This window comes from Piliocolobus tephrosceles, chromosome 21 (genome assembly GCF_002776525.5).
Source record: "Piliocolobus tephrosceles isolate RC106 chromosome 21, ASM277652v3, whole genome shotgun sequence".
NCBI classification, from domain to species: Eukaryota; Metazoa; Chordata; class Mammalia; order Primates; family Cercopithecidae; genus Piliocolobus; species Piliocolobus tephrosceles.
The window spans coordinates 34282023-34297433 of record NC_045454.1 but is presented as its reverse complement, the minus strand read 5'-3'; the positions used below and the strand labels follow the sequence as shown (position 1 = coordinate 34297433).

General features: G+C 55.2%; 1 protein-coding gene across 2 annotated transcripts in view; it reads left to right on the top strand.

Moving 5' to 3' along the window:
* The window catches only part of UPF1 (UPF1 RNA helicase and ATPase), a 38178-nt gene that overhangs the window by 16642 nt on the left and 6125 nt on the right, over positions 1-15411 (top strand). The window contains exons 3-18 of one of the 2 annotated variants that reach the window (XM_023229705.2): positions 45-134; positions 2377-2544; positions 2994-3174; positions 4678-4839; positions 5517-5601; positions 5783-5881; positions 7091-7199; positions 7678-7837; positions 7923-8041; positions 8734-8898; positions 8995-9109; positions 9689-9832; positions 10134-10347; positions 13099-13216; positions 13598-13754; positions 14784-14926. In XM_023229705.2, the coding sequence (XP_023085473.1) occupies positions 45-134; positions 2377-2544; positions 2994-3174; positions 4678-4839; positions 5517-5601; positions 5783-5881; positions 7091-7199; positions 7678-7837; positions 7923-8041; positions 8734-8898; positions 8995-9109; positions 9689-9832; positions 10134-10347; positions 13099-13216; positions 13598-13754; positions 14784-14926 (2229 nt within the window). Of the gene's footprint in view, positions 1-44; positions 135-2376; positions 2545-2993; positions 3175-4677; positions 4840-5516; positions 5635-5782; positions 5882-7090; positions 7200-7677; positions 7838-7922; positions 8042-8733; positions 8899-8994; positions 9110-9688; positions 9833-10133; positions 10348-13098; positions 13217-13597; positions 13755-14783; positions 14927-15411 lie in introns of both variants that reach the window. The other variant, XM_023229704.2, reaches the window with a different exon arrangement.

Here is a 15411-nt window from a genome sequence, read left to right as displayed (position 1 = left end):
AGAGCAAGCTTCCAGCTGTAACTGTCGCTGTTTTGATTTTTTAGTTACTGTGGAATACACGATCCTGCCTGCGTGGTTTACTGTAATACCAGCAAGAAGTGGTTCTGCAACGGACGTGGAAATACTTCTGGCAGGTAGATAATCAAACCATGCATGTGTCTTTAATCAGTGCTGTGCTCAGATTTGTGTGTAAATTATGGAAATGTTGAAGCGAAGTGCAATATAAAATCACGCTAACAAACCTGGTTTTTTTCCTCCTCTGTGACTGGTTTAACTTGAAACAGATGGTGGTGTGTGAATGCCTTAATGTATTTACCCTTGATTTATTCTCTGTGGCTCTTTTTATTATGCAAGTAGGGTTGGCTTAATTCTCCTTCCCAGTTTTTATTTCGATTTTTCTGCAAGATGAGCTCTTGGCACACCCGCTGATCTTCATTAACGGAAGGATGTTCCCAAGGCAGTAACGGGCATCCAGGGGCGCTGGTTCCTGAGCAGGCTCGCTCTGGCCTGAGCTCATCGGAGCTGTCCGGAGGCTAATTCAGGCCAGATCCTGAATCATCGGCTTCAATTAAGTTCACTTGACCATCGGCGCTGGGCTTGCCTTCCTGATGTTGATCAGCTGCCGCTGGACTGGGTCGCTTGTTTTGTGTTTGGGACAGGACCAGTGTTCTCCTGGTGCCCAGATTCCAGGGGGCAGTTCGGTGGTCTTGCCTGAGTGGTGGGACTCTCATCCTGGTGGGTCCCATGCCAGCAGCTCCCCTTCCCTCCATGCTGCTGTGTGCAGGTCACTCCACTGCTGGAGAGGATGGAGCAGAGCCTGGGAGGCGGAGCTCCGAGGTGCCAGCAAGGAAGTGGGGTCTTTTTCTGAGGTTCACATTCTGGAGAAAGAAAATGACCAAAGCCCAGAGGCAGGCTTACTTGCGCTGACACCAACCCCCTCCTGTGCCTTTGGCAGCTGTGGGTCTTGGAGGGTTACAGATGGAGCAGTCAGATCTCGTGGCATCTTTGGGTTAGTAACTTGAAATATGGTGTTATGAGCAAGGCGAGAAAGGGGCTGCTGTTTTTAAAAGATTTTTAAAGAAAAGTATCTTCTGGATAACCAGAAGACATTCTTGTCCCATTTTCAGAATCTTCTGGGTAATTTAAGTGTTGCTATGTTTGCATTTAGTTCCTCTTGTGCAGGAAAAGCAACTAAATAAAACTTCTCTTAGCTGGCAACCCCAGCTTCCGGTCAGCATAGCCAAGAACAGGGAAGTGAGCAAAAGGGCCTCTGAGAAACAGCAGGCCCGAGCCAAGCACCACTGAGCGTTCTGTGCGAGGCCCAGGGGAAGGTGAGGAAGCAGCCGCCGGCCCTCAGGGAGCTTGGCTGTGACAGGGTGAGGATGCGTGGGAAGACACGGAGACGGCTGATTCTGCCCACATGGCTGGCAGGGCGCCGGAGTGGAGTCGGGCTTTGGGGATGCCCAGAGCAGCCATGGCTGGTTAGAGAATCCTGGGCCTCGTGGCAGGGAGAAAGGTTAGAAGGTTAGCTGAACTGAAGCTTTTGGCAGGAATGGTTTTCCAGAGGGGAAGAGAGACGGCGCAGTGAGGGAGGCTGGGAGGCCCTGCAGGCGTGTTCAGAGCTGCTGGAGACACTGGACGAGCCCAAAGGCAGAGCAGCTGGGCATCCTTATTAGATACGGCAGATAGGTGCTGTAGGGTGACTGGCCTGGCGCAGGGCAGGGTTCAGCCCAGATCGCGTTTTAGGCGAGCAGTGTCCTGGCTACGTCGCAGCAAGGAAGGAGCCGAGCCAGCCAGGGCTTCAGACACAGTCCTGGGCTTCTGCAGAACAGCCCCCATCTCAGCTCAGCCCTTTTACTGCTTTTTACAGGGTTTCCAGTCGCCTGCTTATCAGATTTCCCGGCCTGCAGCAAAGCAGGAGGGACTGTTGCTCCTGGAAGTAGGCACAGGGCCTCTGAGGAGTGATTTCAGAAGAAGCCATGAAAAATGGCGGCGGCGGGGGTGACCTTGGGGAGAAGGGGCCAGGGCCTTGTGGGAAATGTCTCTGACCCCACAGCAGCCCTGGGCCAACAATGGGTTAAATTAGGCCTGATAAGTTGGATTTAAGAAAGCAGGATCTTTAAAAAAGGCAGGAACTATGTGAACCGTGTTAAGGAAGTTTTCCTTAAAAGTGGTTCAAGTTGGGATTGATTTTTGTGCTCAGTGGGGAGCTAGTTTGGGGGAGGGCTGGTCCCCGGAGATGCCAGATGGATGAGGTGTGACTGCCTCTGCTAATGGACCGTGAACGGTACCGGAACTTTTAACAGGGGCTCGAAAATTGGAAGTGGTGAAAAGCCAAACTCTGGGTGTTAACCGTTTATCATTTCCTGGTTTCAGCCATATTGTAAATCACCTTGTGAGGGCAAAATGCAAAGAGGTGACCCTGCACAAGGACGGGCCCCTGGGGGAGACAGTCCTGGAGTGCTACAATTGTGGCTGTCGCAATGTCTTCCTCCTCGGCTTCATCCCAGCCAAAGCTGACTCAGTGGTGGTGCTGCTGTGCAGGTGAGTGGTCCTCAGATGTCTCCCGGGGGTGACCTTTAAGCTCCAGCCGTCTCCTCACAAGCCTTGGCCCAGGCCAGCCCAGCCCAGCCGTGGCTCTGATTCCAGGGGATTGTGCTCCAAAGATGATTTTTGCTGAAGGGTGAGGCATGAGAGCATTTAGGGGCTGAGGCTTGTTAAGGAGTCGGCAGTGCCGTGTAACTCTTTTGCGGCGTTCTGGCTAAATCATGAAAACAATTCTGTAAAAACAAAGTCTGTTCTGAGTTTTAAGAGTTCAGAGCTCAAGTGCACGGGGAGATGCAATTTATTACTAACAGTTTAAAGGTAATGTGATCACATAATAAAACTCAGGGTACGCCCCTTTGGGTGAAAGGTCAGCATGGGAGGGGCCCTCCCTGCTCGAGGACTTCAGGGAGGGGAGCTGGTCCTCACGGCCCCCTCCTGCTCCGCAGGCAGCCCTGTGCCAGCCAGAGCAGCCTCAAGGACATCAACTGGGACAGCTCGCAGTGGCAGCCACTGATCCAGGACCGCTGCTTCCTGTCCTGGCTGGTCAAGATCCCCTCCGAGCAGGAGCAGCTGCGGGCGCGCCAGATCACGGCACAGCAGATCAACAAGCTGGAGGAGCTATGGAAGGTGGGGCTGCCCAGCAGGCTGACCCGTGCCTTCGTGTGGTTTCTGGTTGCGGGGAGGAGAGTATCTTCAGAGATGGCTTGACCCAGTGAGACCACTGGAGATTCTCTGGAAGGAACTCAGGCCTCTGCCACCTCTATGTAGAGTGACCCCAGGGCAGGGTACCTTGATCACCTTCCATCCAGGCAGCCTTACCTGACCAAGAAGAGCCTGGCCTTGGGGAAAGGAAAGCTCTGGCTGCTGGAATTTTTCTTGTCTGATGGGTGGTGGTAGGGGAAGGATGGGGCTGGTTGTAGGCAGACTTGTCTGGCAGAGCCTGGACCTGCACAGACAGGTATGCTGCGAGAGTGTCCTGGGGAAAGAGGTTGGGGTTGAGGTTGGCACAGTCAGCTGAGCAGAGGGGAGAGGAGAGGGTGCTGGGTCAAGTAGTGGGTGCCTGGCCCTCCCTCTGCAGACAGCCCTCACTTTTCCCCACGGAATCCTTTCTCTCGTTCCGGCTGTTTAGGATTTTGTGATAAAGTCATTCTAGTAACTAGACTAGAAGCTTTCATTTGCCTCCCATTCAATCAGAAATCTCACATAGGAACTGAAGTACAAGTTAAAATGTTTTTTAAGCCGGGCGTGGTGGCTCACGCCTGGAATCCCAGCACTTTGGGAGGCTGAGGCGGGCGGATCATGAGGTCAGGAGATCGAGACCATCCTGGCTAACACGGTGAAACCCCGTCTCTACTAAAAATACAAAAAATTAGCTGGGTGTGGTGGTGTGCTCCTGTAGTCCCAGCTACTCAGAGACTGAGGCAGGAGAATGGCGTGAACCCGGGAGGTGGAGCTTGCAGTGAGCCGAGATCCCGCCACTGCACTCCAGCCTGGGCGACAAAGCATTGTTCAGCCTAGTACCTTTCCACTGGGATTTTCAGGTTGCCAGATGATTTCGTGATTCCCGTTTATATCTGAACAGCTCAGATAATGTCCTGTCCCCACCAGCGTGGCACTCACTGAGGGAGCTGGCCCCCAGGGGAAGAGCTGCGGGCCCATGTTCATTCTGGCTTAGGGTTAGCAGACATGGGAGACGGGCCTCCCGGGCTGTGGACACAGCGAGAGAAACCGGTGGGTCTTTGTGGCAGCCTGCGAGGAGGGTTAGCTGCTCTCGTTCACAAGCCGGGCGTGCTCGGAAGAAGCAGCCAGCTCTGAAGGTGCCCTCTGCTGTGGACAGTGTGTCAGGCTGGCGCCTGGGGCTTTGTAGGCAGGTTCACCCAAGTACCGGAACCCTGCTGGGGTGAGGAGCAGCAGCTGAGGCCCAAGGACGGGCTAGGCCGGTGTGCAGCTCCCCGTGTGGCATGGAGTTCCTGTTCCCAGGGTTTTCCTTGCAGATGCGCCAGAACCCCTCCATGCCACCCACCGTGGCCCATTCTGAGAAGCAGCATGTGTGCTCCATTCCTCTGGTGCCTCTGCACCCTCGTTCGTTTGCATGTAGGGAAAAACAGGACGAGTGTTGTTGTCTTCTAGGAAAACCCTTCTGCCACGCTGGAGGACCTGGAGAAGCCGGGGGTGGACGAGGAACCGCAGCACGTCCTCCTGCGGTATGAGGACGCCTACCAGTACCAGAACATATTCGGGCCCCTGGTCAAGCTGGAGGCCGACTACGACAAGAAGCTGAAGGAGTCCCAGGTGATGTGTGCAGGAGGGCTTGGCCTGGGCTGGGCTCTTACTCTCACAGCTCTCTCCTCAGGCTTCCAAAGGGAGGTTTTCTCTCTAGGCTGTGGGAGCTGATGTGGGCTGCAGCTGCAACGCCTGAGAGTTGGAGCTTGCGGATCTGGGCCTGGCATCCTGGTGGTCTGGGCCCCCGCCCTCAGAGCTGACATCAGCCTCAGTGTTTTCTATTTAAATCCAACACATCTTTCCCAGTGGGGTCCACAGCTTTGCCCACAGCTGCAGGAGTTAGACTCGGGCGTGATCCCTGTGAAGACCACATTTAGGCAACGGGAGCCCCGGAGTTCGGACCTCCCCTCCCTCCCTCCCCCCCTCCCCTCCTCTCTCTCTCCCCCCCTCCCCTCCTCTCTCTCTCTCCCTCCCTCCCGCAGCAGCTGCTCCCTGGCCACGGAGGCCTCTGGTGTGTGGTGAAGCCTTCAGACGGGATCGACCCGTGTGTGTTCTGGGGACTCCTCATGGCTTCTCTTTCAGATATGCCCTTGGTGGCATTTGGGGCTGTCAGGTGCCACTCACGGCGCCTGCTGTGACGGCAGAGGCTTGCTGTAGGGCCCGCCTCATGGGGCCTAGGGCATGTGGAGGCCAGGCCCGGGCATGTGCTGGAGGCTAACCGGGGCTCTTGTTTTTCATGTGCTCAGACTCAAGATAACATCACGGTCAGGTGGGACCTGGGCCTTAACAAGAAGAGAATCGCCTACTTCACTTTGCCCAAGACTGACTCTGGTAATGAGGATTTAGTCATAATTTGGTTAAGAGGTGATTTTAAGTTTTAAAATATTTGTGACCATAAGTAGCATAAAATTCCTAGTTCCACCCTTGTAAAGTGCCCCTTAATTTGAACTCTTCCTGGTGGAAGTGACAGCGCAGGTTAAAATGGTCACCTCTCTCACTTTCTTACCGCAAGACATGCGGCTCATGCAGGGGGATGAGATATGCCTGCGGTACAAAGGGGACCTTGCGCCCCTGTGGAAAGGGATCGGCCACGTCATCAAGGTCCCTGATAGTATCCTTCATGTGAAGAGGGTGGGGCTGGCTGGTGGGAGAGGAAAGTGGGGGCATCAGATGGAGGCCACCGTGGATTTGATGCTCGTCGCTGGGCCAGCATCTCATGCTCTGTGGTAGTTGCTGGCTGGCACCGGCCTCCACTGCTCTTGGGAGGATTGTAGGGCCTTCATCTTCTGGGACAGCTGGTTGTATGGTTGCTTCCCCTCTGCCCGAATGGTGGTGATATTGGTGATGCTGCTTGTGTGGTGCGTCCCTGGGCTGACTCTGGAGGTTAATGTGGCTGCAGGAGCACCTTACCTGGACGCTGACTCTGCACACGGAGGTTCCAGAAGCCAGTGGTCACATGCAGACCCTGTGAGCACTCACTTGCTCCCAGGCCACGTTTGGGAATGTGCAGTAACCTCATGGTGATGCAGCCTCCCGGCCACGGTGGAGCAGCTGTAAGGCACAGGTGCAATCAGAGGCCTGGGCGGGGAGGGGTCCTCGGAGAAGACACCACGGGTCCGACTCGGGCCTCTTGTGACTGGCCAATGCTGCTGGGGCCTGACCATTCAGCAGTGGCCTCCACAGGGGTAGAGAGAGTCATGTCCCATACCCACCCTGTGCCTGACAAGCTCATCCTGAACACGTGAGACTGGTTTTGGGGCTCGGGGTTGAGGGAAGGGTGTTGCCTACCGGCCACAGTCTCCTGGAGGGCAGGTTGCTTGTGTATGCCGAGCCCTGTGCTTGGCTGTACTGGGAGGAGTGTTGTTTTCGTGGAACCGTGAGAAGAGCTGCTGTGGCCAAAGCTGGGTTCCATGAACTCTGCCTGCCCCTGCTGGCCACATGTGCAGGAGCTGCTGGTGAGGTTCTGGGGCCCCGGATGTGGCTGCTCCCTACTGGTGAGCGCTGGTGGCTTCGCTGCCGCCCTCTGCATCTCTGAAAGGGGCCTAGATGAGTGGCCGGGAGATGGCCCCGGTGGTGGCAAGGAGGAACTCCAGGCTGGCTGGGGGTGGGACACCGGTTCATGGTGAGGTAGATTCTGTCCTCAAGGACGCTGGCCCTCTGGTTTCTGGTCTGGTGTTGGCTGCATGTTTTTAGCGTTTGGTGCAGAACCAATGGTGTCTTAACTAAATTTTAAAATGCCATTTAAAGAGTATGTACCAAGGGCGACCCAGAAAGGTCAGCCTGGCTTTTGACAAGGATGCAAACTTAACTCAGCACACAGATTATGGCGATGAGATCGCTATTGAGCTGCGGAGCAGCGTGGGTGCACCCGTGGAGGTGACTCACAACTTCCAGGTGGATTTTGTGTGGAAGTCGACCTCCTTTGACAGGTATGTCCCCTCCTGTCGCTGCCCCCCGATCCCTGGTTGCCACCTGTGGCATCTTTTTTTTTTTTTTGAGACGGAGTCTCGCTCTGTCGCCCAGGCTGGAGTGCAGTGGCCGCATCTCAGCTCACTGCAAGCTCCGCCTCCCGGGTTCACGCCATTCTCCTGCCTCAGCCTCCCGAGTAGCTGGGACTACAGGCGCCCGCCACCTCGCCCGGCTAGTTTTTTGTATTTTTTAGTAGAGACAGGGTTTCACCGTGTTAGCCAGGATGGTCTCGATCTCCTGACCTCGTGATCCGCCCGTCTCGGCCTCCCAAAGTGCTGGGATTACAGGCTTGAGCCACCGCGCCCGGCCCACCTGTGGCATCTTTATGAGCCCTCCCCATCACTGCGGAGTGTGGCTCCCCACCCACGTCTGCAGACTGAGGACGCCGGTGAGGCGGCCATGACTGTGCGTGTAGCCAACCCCACACCCTCCTCACAGGATGCAGAGTGCGTTGAAAACGTTTGCCGTGGACGAGACCTCAGTGTCCGGCTACATCTACCACAAGCTGCTGGGCCACGAGGTGGAGGACGTAATCATCAAGTGCCAGCTGCCCAAGCGCTTCACGGCGCAGGGCCTCCCCGACCTCAACCACTCCCAGGTGTGCGCCGTCCTCAGCGCGCGGGGCCTCGCCCATGGGCCGGGACACAAGCGGCGGCTGCCCCTAACGGCCGCTTGTATTGAAGGTTTATGCCGTGAAGACTGTGCTGCAAAGACCGCTGAGCCTGATCCAGGGCCCGCCAGGCACGGGGAAGACAGTGACGTCGGCCACCATCGTCTACCACTTGGCCCGGCAAGGCAACGGGTAGGACAGACACGGCCCCTGCAGGCAAGACCTGGGAGGTCTTTAGGGTGGCCAGATGGAAGGCCTGCTGCCGGGAGCCTCGGGTTCTGTCATACTGGGGAGAGCACTTGGCGGGCAGTGTCGCTGTAGCGCCTACCGCTCTCCATGTGACGTTATTTGTGTCAGCTGCAGCCTTGGGATTGCATTTTAGTAACCAGGTCTGCTACTGGTGTAGAAAACTGGGGGCAAGGGGCTGTGGCTGCAGCAGTGTGAGTTCTGTGTGCGTCTCAGAACTGTGAAGACACTTTATAGCGTGACGGGAGGGTGCAGATTTCAGCCTTGGCATTGCTTGTGGTTGGTAGAGCTGTGAAGGCTGGGCTGTCTGGATCTGAGCTCCTTCAACATCGTGTCATTACTGCCTGTTAAAAATGATAGGAGTTTAAGGCCAGCCTGAGCAGGGTGAGACGTCTCTACAAAAAAAACATTCAGAAATTAATTGGGGGTAGTGGTGTGCACCTATTGTCCCAGCTACTCAGGAGGCTGAAGTGGGAGGATCGCTTGAGCCCAGGATGTTGAGGCTGCAATTAGCTGAAATCACTGCACTCCAGCTTGGGCAACAGAGCAAGACCCTGTCTCAAAAAACAGAGTCTTGGCTTATTACATTCACTGAGCTTCCTCTGGGTAAGCATTGAGCTGCCTGAATGGTGTTGCAGGCCGGTGCTGGTGTGTGCTCCGAGCAACATCGCCGTGGACCAGCTAACAGAGAAGATCCACCAGACGGGGCTGAAGGTCGTGCGCCTCTGTGCCAAGAGCCGCGAGGCCATCGACTCCCCGGTGTCTTTCCTGGCCCTGCACAACCAGATCAGAAACATGGACAGGTGTGTATCAAGTCCATCCCTCCCAGTTGGTCCCTGAGCTGCTGCAGGTGACATGTACAGAGCTCAGGTGCCCCGCTGACCTGTATGTGCTTCCAGCATGCCTGAGCTGCAGAAGCTGCAGCAGCTGAAAGATGAGACTGGGGAGCTGTCGTCTGCTGACGAGAAGCGGTACCGAGCCTTGAAGCGTACCGCGGAGAGAGAGCTGCTGATGGTGAGTGCCCCTCCTGCCTGCAAAAGGGCCTGTGGGCTGGCGGCCTGATGGTTTTTGTTTGGGCCAAGGCACCTGTTTGAATTGTTGCTTTGCTTCTGGAAAGAGAAATTAGATGCTCTCTACCTGGCCTCTCTGCGCTCAGTTGTACAATAAATTAGGGACATCTCGCTGCCTGGAGCACGGTCTTCTAGGGAGTCTCCACTCCCAGCCTCCGCTGGGATCTGGCAGCGGATCTAGAACACTCCTGCTCTTTCATAACCAACCAGCCTGAACTGGAATGAGCCTCAGTGCAGTTTTCAGCAGCTCAGCACTGCCCCTTGAAGGCTGTCGTGAGGCATAGAGCCCTTGGTGTGGAGAGGTTGCCTTCTGTGAAACGTGACCGTTTAAGGACTTTAAAGTTGGTAATCACTAATCACCACAGCCTGGACCGTGTATCTTGTCCGGGAGGGACAGCTTGTTTTTTTATAGTGTCAGGGAGGGTGAGAAACAGGAGAGCTTCTGTGTCCTGTCCCACCTGCCCTCCGGGGTCTGGTGGCGTTTACAGTGCAGGTGCCCTGATGCCTCTGCACCCTTCCCCAGAACGCAGATGTCATCTGCTGCACGTGTGTGGGCGCCGGCGACCCGAGACTAGCCAAGATGCAGTTCCGCTCCATTTTAATCGATGAAAGCACCCAGGCCACCGAGCCAGAGTGCATGGTTCCCGTGGTCCTCGGGGCCAAGCAGGTGGGCTCTCTTCCCTACCCTCTCCTGTGTGAAAACTCGTGTGTGTGATTCTTGGCGTTTGTCTTTTAAAACACCCTGTATTGATACAGGATGCCCAGCAGAGTGTGCGCACACACAGGGCTCCCTGAGGGGTTTATAGAGGGTGGGGACCACCAGCTGCACGTCCAGCGTGTGTGGTGAGCAATGCCCCTGTGGCCAGGTGGTGCCCTGTGCACCCCGGGGCCCCTACTTCCTCGCTATTGTGTGTTGAGGCCGATTCACACCTGAACTTCTTGACTTGTGGGGGCCCCTCTCCCTACAGCTGATCCTTGTAGGTGACCACTGCCAACTGGGCCCGGTGGTGATGTGCAAGAAGGCAGCCAAAGCCGGGCTGTCACAGTCGCTCTTCGAGCGCCTGGTGGTGCTGGGCATCCGGCCCATCCGCCTGCAGGTCCAGTACCGGATGCACCCTGCACTCAGCGCCTTCCCGTCCAACATCTTCTACGAGGGCTCCCTCCAGAATGGTGTCACTGCAGGTAACGGGTTCTGCTTGGGGCAGGGGCTTCTGCGGAGAAGTGGCATCAAGGGAATGTGGCCTGGGGAGAAGGAATTGGCCTATCAGTTTCCCCTGAGTGGCTTCACATAGTCACTGCTTGAGTTCAGGGCACTTTGTGCCCAAGGTCTTGGTGGTATGGTCTTAGATCAAGTGGTGTCTCTGGGGCATGTGGGGAGCCTATGTCCTCTGTAAAACTCAGTCATTGCCTGAGAATTCATCCAAGGCTCATGTGGAAGCATGCACAACAGCAAGGACAGGCGTTAGGGGAGCTGAGCCCAGGCCTTAACGTGGGCCATGTGTCCAGTGCTTCCTGAAGTGTAGCCATTCTCGGGGCCTGGGGCCCTGGGGTCTGCAAGACCGTGTCCGGCTTCCCTGTATAACACAGAGGCCTCACCTGCCCTTTTTCACTCTGCCGACGCTTGCTGGTGACTCACTGGTGCTTCTGCAAGAGTTGGCTCAGAGCAGCCGGACTGTGCCGGGATCACAGTAAGAAACACCCCGGATGGGGAAGCGAACAGTATATCTTACTAAGCCTTGAGTGTTTCGCTGTGACCAGATAGAATTTTTCATGATACCTTCGGGTGTGCCGGTGCTTGAAGGCAGGCCTTGTGGACACACCTTGGGTATTCACCCCGTGATGTTGGGCAGACTTTTTCCAAAAATGATCGAGCTCGTCATTTCATGGAGAACAAGTGGCAACATCTGTTACAGTAGTAAAATTCAAGTGAAAACCAGAATTTTGGAAAACGTTAACGTCGCTTGCCATGAGCTTGGTGTCTTCTCAACACCTAGAGACTTTTCTGATGAGGTCTGTAGGGGTGACAGATGAAATGTTTCCACCATTGCCAGTGAAATGTGTCAACCTTTGGAAGACCTACTTGATGGGAGATCCATCTTGAATGACCAACGCATAGTGTCACGAAGTCACGTGGGGATGGAGTGGCAAAGAGTTGTCACAGGCCTGCGGAAACCCACCTCTGCCCAGCTTGATGTGGCCTCAGGTCTGGAGACTCCCAGCCATGCAGAAAGGCTGTAAAAACAAACCCATCTCCCTTTCCAGTCACAGGGATCCATGAGGCCCGGCTTTTCTGGAGCCCGGGAGGGTGGACTGAGCACAGGCAGATCCCAGGGCCCAGCTGCCTCCGATTCAGCCACATAGTAAGGAGATTCGCAGAAACGGGAAACAGGACCACTCTTCTCAGCTTATTTTTGGAGAAATAACTAATGTGTAATGGGTTATTTTTAAACGAATAATACATTTTTTTAAAATTTCCAAATTTAGGGAATACAGTTATCCAATAAACAAAAACTGTTTGGACTCCCTAACTTTTGAGAGTGTAAAGGGTCCTGAAAGCTGCCGGTACAGCATCTCGTGAACTCCAAACCTGTGAGGTTGGTATTGTCAGGCCTACTTATGGGAGAAAGTGAGGCTCAGAGGCCACCCCCCGGGTTGGGCTGCAGCACTCTTTGCCAAGTCGTGGGAGTTGATGCCACTGTTGACATCGCTGGGACACCGCTGTTCCCAGTGCATGGCAAGGCTGAAAACAGAAGGCCGCAGAGACCTTGCTTGTGCTGGTGTGTCTGAGCACTGGCTGGGAAAGGCGTGGCCCAGCGCAGGCTCAGACCCTTCATGGTCCCCAGGGCATCGGCCCAGAGGGCAGACACTGGTGCACACTGCTCTCTAATTGATGCCCAGCACGTAGTTCACACCCAGTAAGTATATTTTAGGAAATTCTCTATTGAAGTGTAAACATGTGGCCACATTACGAGTGTCTGGCTCAGTGAGTGGTCACTAAGTGAGCATATTTGGATAGCCAGCATCTGAACCCAGAACCACCTGACCAGCTGCAAGAAGCCGCCTCATCCCTGCAGGTGGCCACCATCCAGGGGTGCGCATCCACAGCAGCCCCTGGGCTGAGGGACTTCTGAGCTCATCTGGCAGCCCCTGTGCTCGCTGCAACAACAGTGATGCACTTGGCCTCATTTTCAGCTCGACGTGGGATCATACGGTGTGTGATGGCGTGTCTGGCTTCCTGTGTCCATGTCAGGCTGGTGCTGTGCAAAAACACCAGTTTTCTCACACTGATTGAAGCTCCCAGTAGAGTGAGGAGGGCACGTGTGATTTGAGAAGCTGGTTTTACAGTTTTAAGGAAACGCACAGAGCCCAGAAAAACCAAGATGAGTGCGAAGAGCCCGAAGAAAGTGGCTGCTCACACGGCAGGACACTGCGGCCCCCCAGCTGCAGTGTTGGGCCCTGGCCCAGGAGGGAGCCCAGAGGCAGAGCCAGCAGTCCACAGGCTCTCAGCAGGAATGGGCAAGGCTGCAGGGCAGGGGGACACAGTTGACTTAACAGTGTCACACGCAAGTCAGTTGTAGGGGCTGTGGAGCCTTTAAGGCAAGCTTCTGGAAGGAAGCAGGAGAACAGCCTGTATCCTGGGGTTGCCAGAGATCCAGGCTACAGGAAAGCCCTGGCTGAGACCCTGTTCCCTGTTTAGGGGCTGAGCCAACTCTGCTGGCCATGGTGCTCTCAGTGGCCTCTGCTCAGCCTTGCTCAGTCCTGGCCATCTCCAGCCAGGGGACCGGCTCAGGTGACCTCACCAGGGCCTCACAGATTGAGGTTTCCTGCCCCAGGGCCTGCAGCGCTGGTGTGGCATCTACATTGCGCTGTGTCTGAACTCAGTTGAGGCGGGGTAGGGCTTTTGAAGTATTACCTCTTTCCCTCCCCTCACAGCGGATCGTGTGAAGAAGGGATTTGACTTCCAGTGGCCCCAACCCGATAAACCGATGTTCTTCTACGTGACCCAGGGCCAAGAGGAGATAGCCAGCTCGGGCACCTCCTACCTGAACAGGTGAGCAGGGACAGGCCCACTGGCATCTGCAGGCCTTGGGGACAGCTTGAGAGGTTGCTGACCCATTGTACTTACTTTTAACATGGGATTGAAACTTTTTTTACTTTTCATCCACTGTTTAGACTCTAAACCGTATTGTTTCTGTCTCCTTTTCCATTGTACTTGTGTTTTATTGGGCAGATACTTGCTAATCCCACATGGCAACCTTTTTTGCCCCTCAAGACTTCCCTGGTGAAGGCTGGGGAAGCTCAGCCATGCAAACACCAGTGATGGCAGCTGCCTTCCCACAGGGTGTCGTGTGTCTGCACCCCTCACAGCCTCCAGCCTCAGGGCTCGGGATCCCATAGGTGGAGCCCAGCACTGAGAGCCTGGGTTTCTTAGGACCGAGGCTGCGAACGTGGAGAAGATCACCACGAAGTTGCTGAAGGCGGGCGCCAAACCGGACCAGATTGGCATCATCACGCCCTACGAGGGCCAGCGTTCCTACCTGGTTCAGTACATGCAGTTCAGCGGCTCCCTGCACACCAAGCTCTACCAGGTGCTCCGCGCCCATGGGCACACTCGGTCTCCTGGGCCATTCAGGGGTATTGACCCTTGACTTTTAAGTTACCTCCCCCCCCAAGAGGTGCCCATCCTGACTGGAGCTCAGAGTGGCCCAGGAAGCACCAGCTGGCCCACCCTCTGGGGAGGGCACAGACAGCACATCCCCACAGTCCTTGCGAAATTCCACATGGTCAGGACAGAGACTTTGAGAAATAACGTCACAAGGATCAGAAACATGGGCTGAGATTAGTGTATCAAGGTGTTTTCTTGGGACGGTTGAAACAAGTCCAAGGTGGAACGGGAGTGGTAGGTGCCTGCCACTCAGTAGATGTTGTGCTGTGGAGACTGGTGTTCACGCCTTTTTTGACACCCGGATGAAACGCCTTCTGCGGGTGTGTGGGGAGGAGGCACAGCTCTGCCTCCACGGGGAAATGCGCCCAAGTGCCGAGTCTGAGTGGCTACATGGCAGTGGTTTCTGTTCTGTTTTTGAGCACAGCGAAGGTTCTCTGGGATGAGCACATGTGCTCTTAGTGCTGAGGAACAAATCCCCATGGCTAAAAGAGAACAGGCTGGGTGTCATGGCTCACACCTGGAGTCCCAGCACTTTGGGAGACTGAGGCAGGGGAGTCGCTTGAGCCTGGGAGTTCCAGACCAACTTGTGCAACGTAGGGAGACCCCATCTCCACCAAAAAAAATAATAAAAATAACGGTGTGGCGGCATGTGCCTATGGTCCCAGCTACTCAGGAGACTGAGGTAGGATCAGCTGAGCCTGGGAGGTCAAGGCTTCAGTGAGCTGAGATCACACCACTGCACTCTAGCCTGTGACAGAGCAAGATCCTGTCTCTAAAAAAAGAAAACAAAAATGACAGCAGAGCCAGGACAGTCCCTAGGTGCGGTGGAGCAGGTGCCAGGCCCCAAGCTCCCGGGTGGGATTTGAGGGTGGGTCTTGGTGTATTTCCTGCATTTTGGGGGGACTAGGAAGGCAGCCTGTTGGCTGATAATGACCATAAAGCTCCCTTTCAGGAGGTGGAGATCGCCAGTGTGGACGCCTTTCAGGGACGCGAGAAGGACTTCATCATCCTCTCCTGTGTGCGGGCCAACGAGCACCAAGGCATTGGGTTTTTAAATGACCCCAGGCGTCTGAACGTGGCCCTGACCAGAGCAAGGTAGGGAGGCTGCCTGCTGTGTGCTGCCTAGCCGCTCTCATCAGTCCCCACTTCCCAGGGAATTTGGGGCTAGGGTTGGGGGTTGCCAGGGCCAGAGGTCAGAGGGCTCTAAGCAGCAGTTGAGAAACGATGTCTCACTGGAGAGATCTTTGTTTCCGTGTCCTGGGGGTTTGCTGTGGCCCCTGTGCCTCAGCCCAGCAGGACGTATCTTTCTAGGCCCTTCTGGTCTGATTCAGATAAATCTTGTGTGTGTCTGTCAAGTTGTTTAATCTGAGAGCCTGTAAATTTTGGTCCTGTCCACTATTTTTGGTTCTAAAATACAACTTTTGTGAACTGGCCGGGCACGGTGGCTCAAGCCTGTAATCCCAGCACTTTGGGAGGCCGAGACGGGCGGATCATGAGGTCAGGAGATCAAGACCATCCTGGCTAACACGGTGAAACCCCGTCTCTACTAAAAAAAATACAAAAAAAAAAAAAAAAAAAAA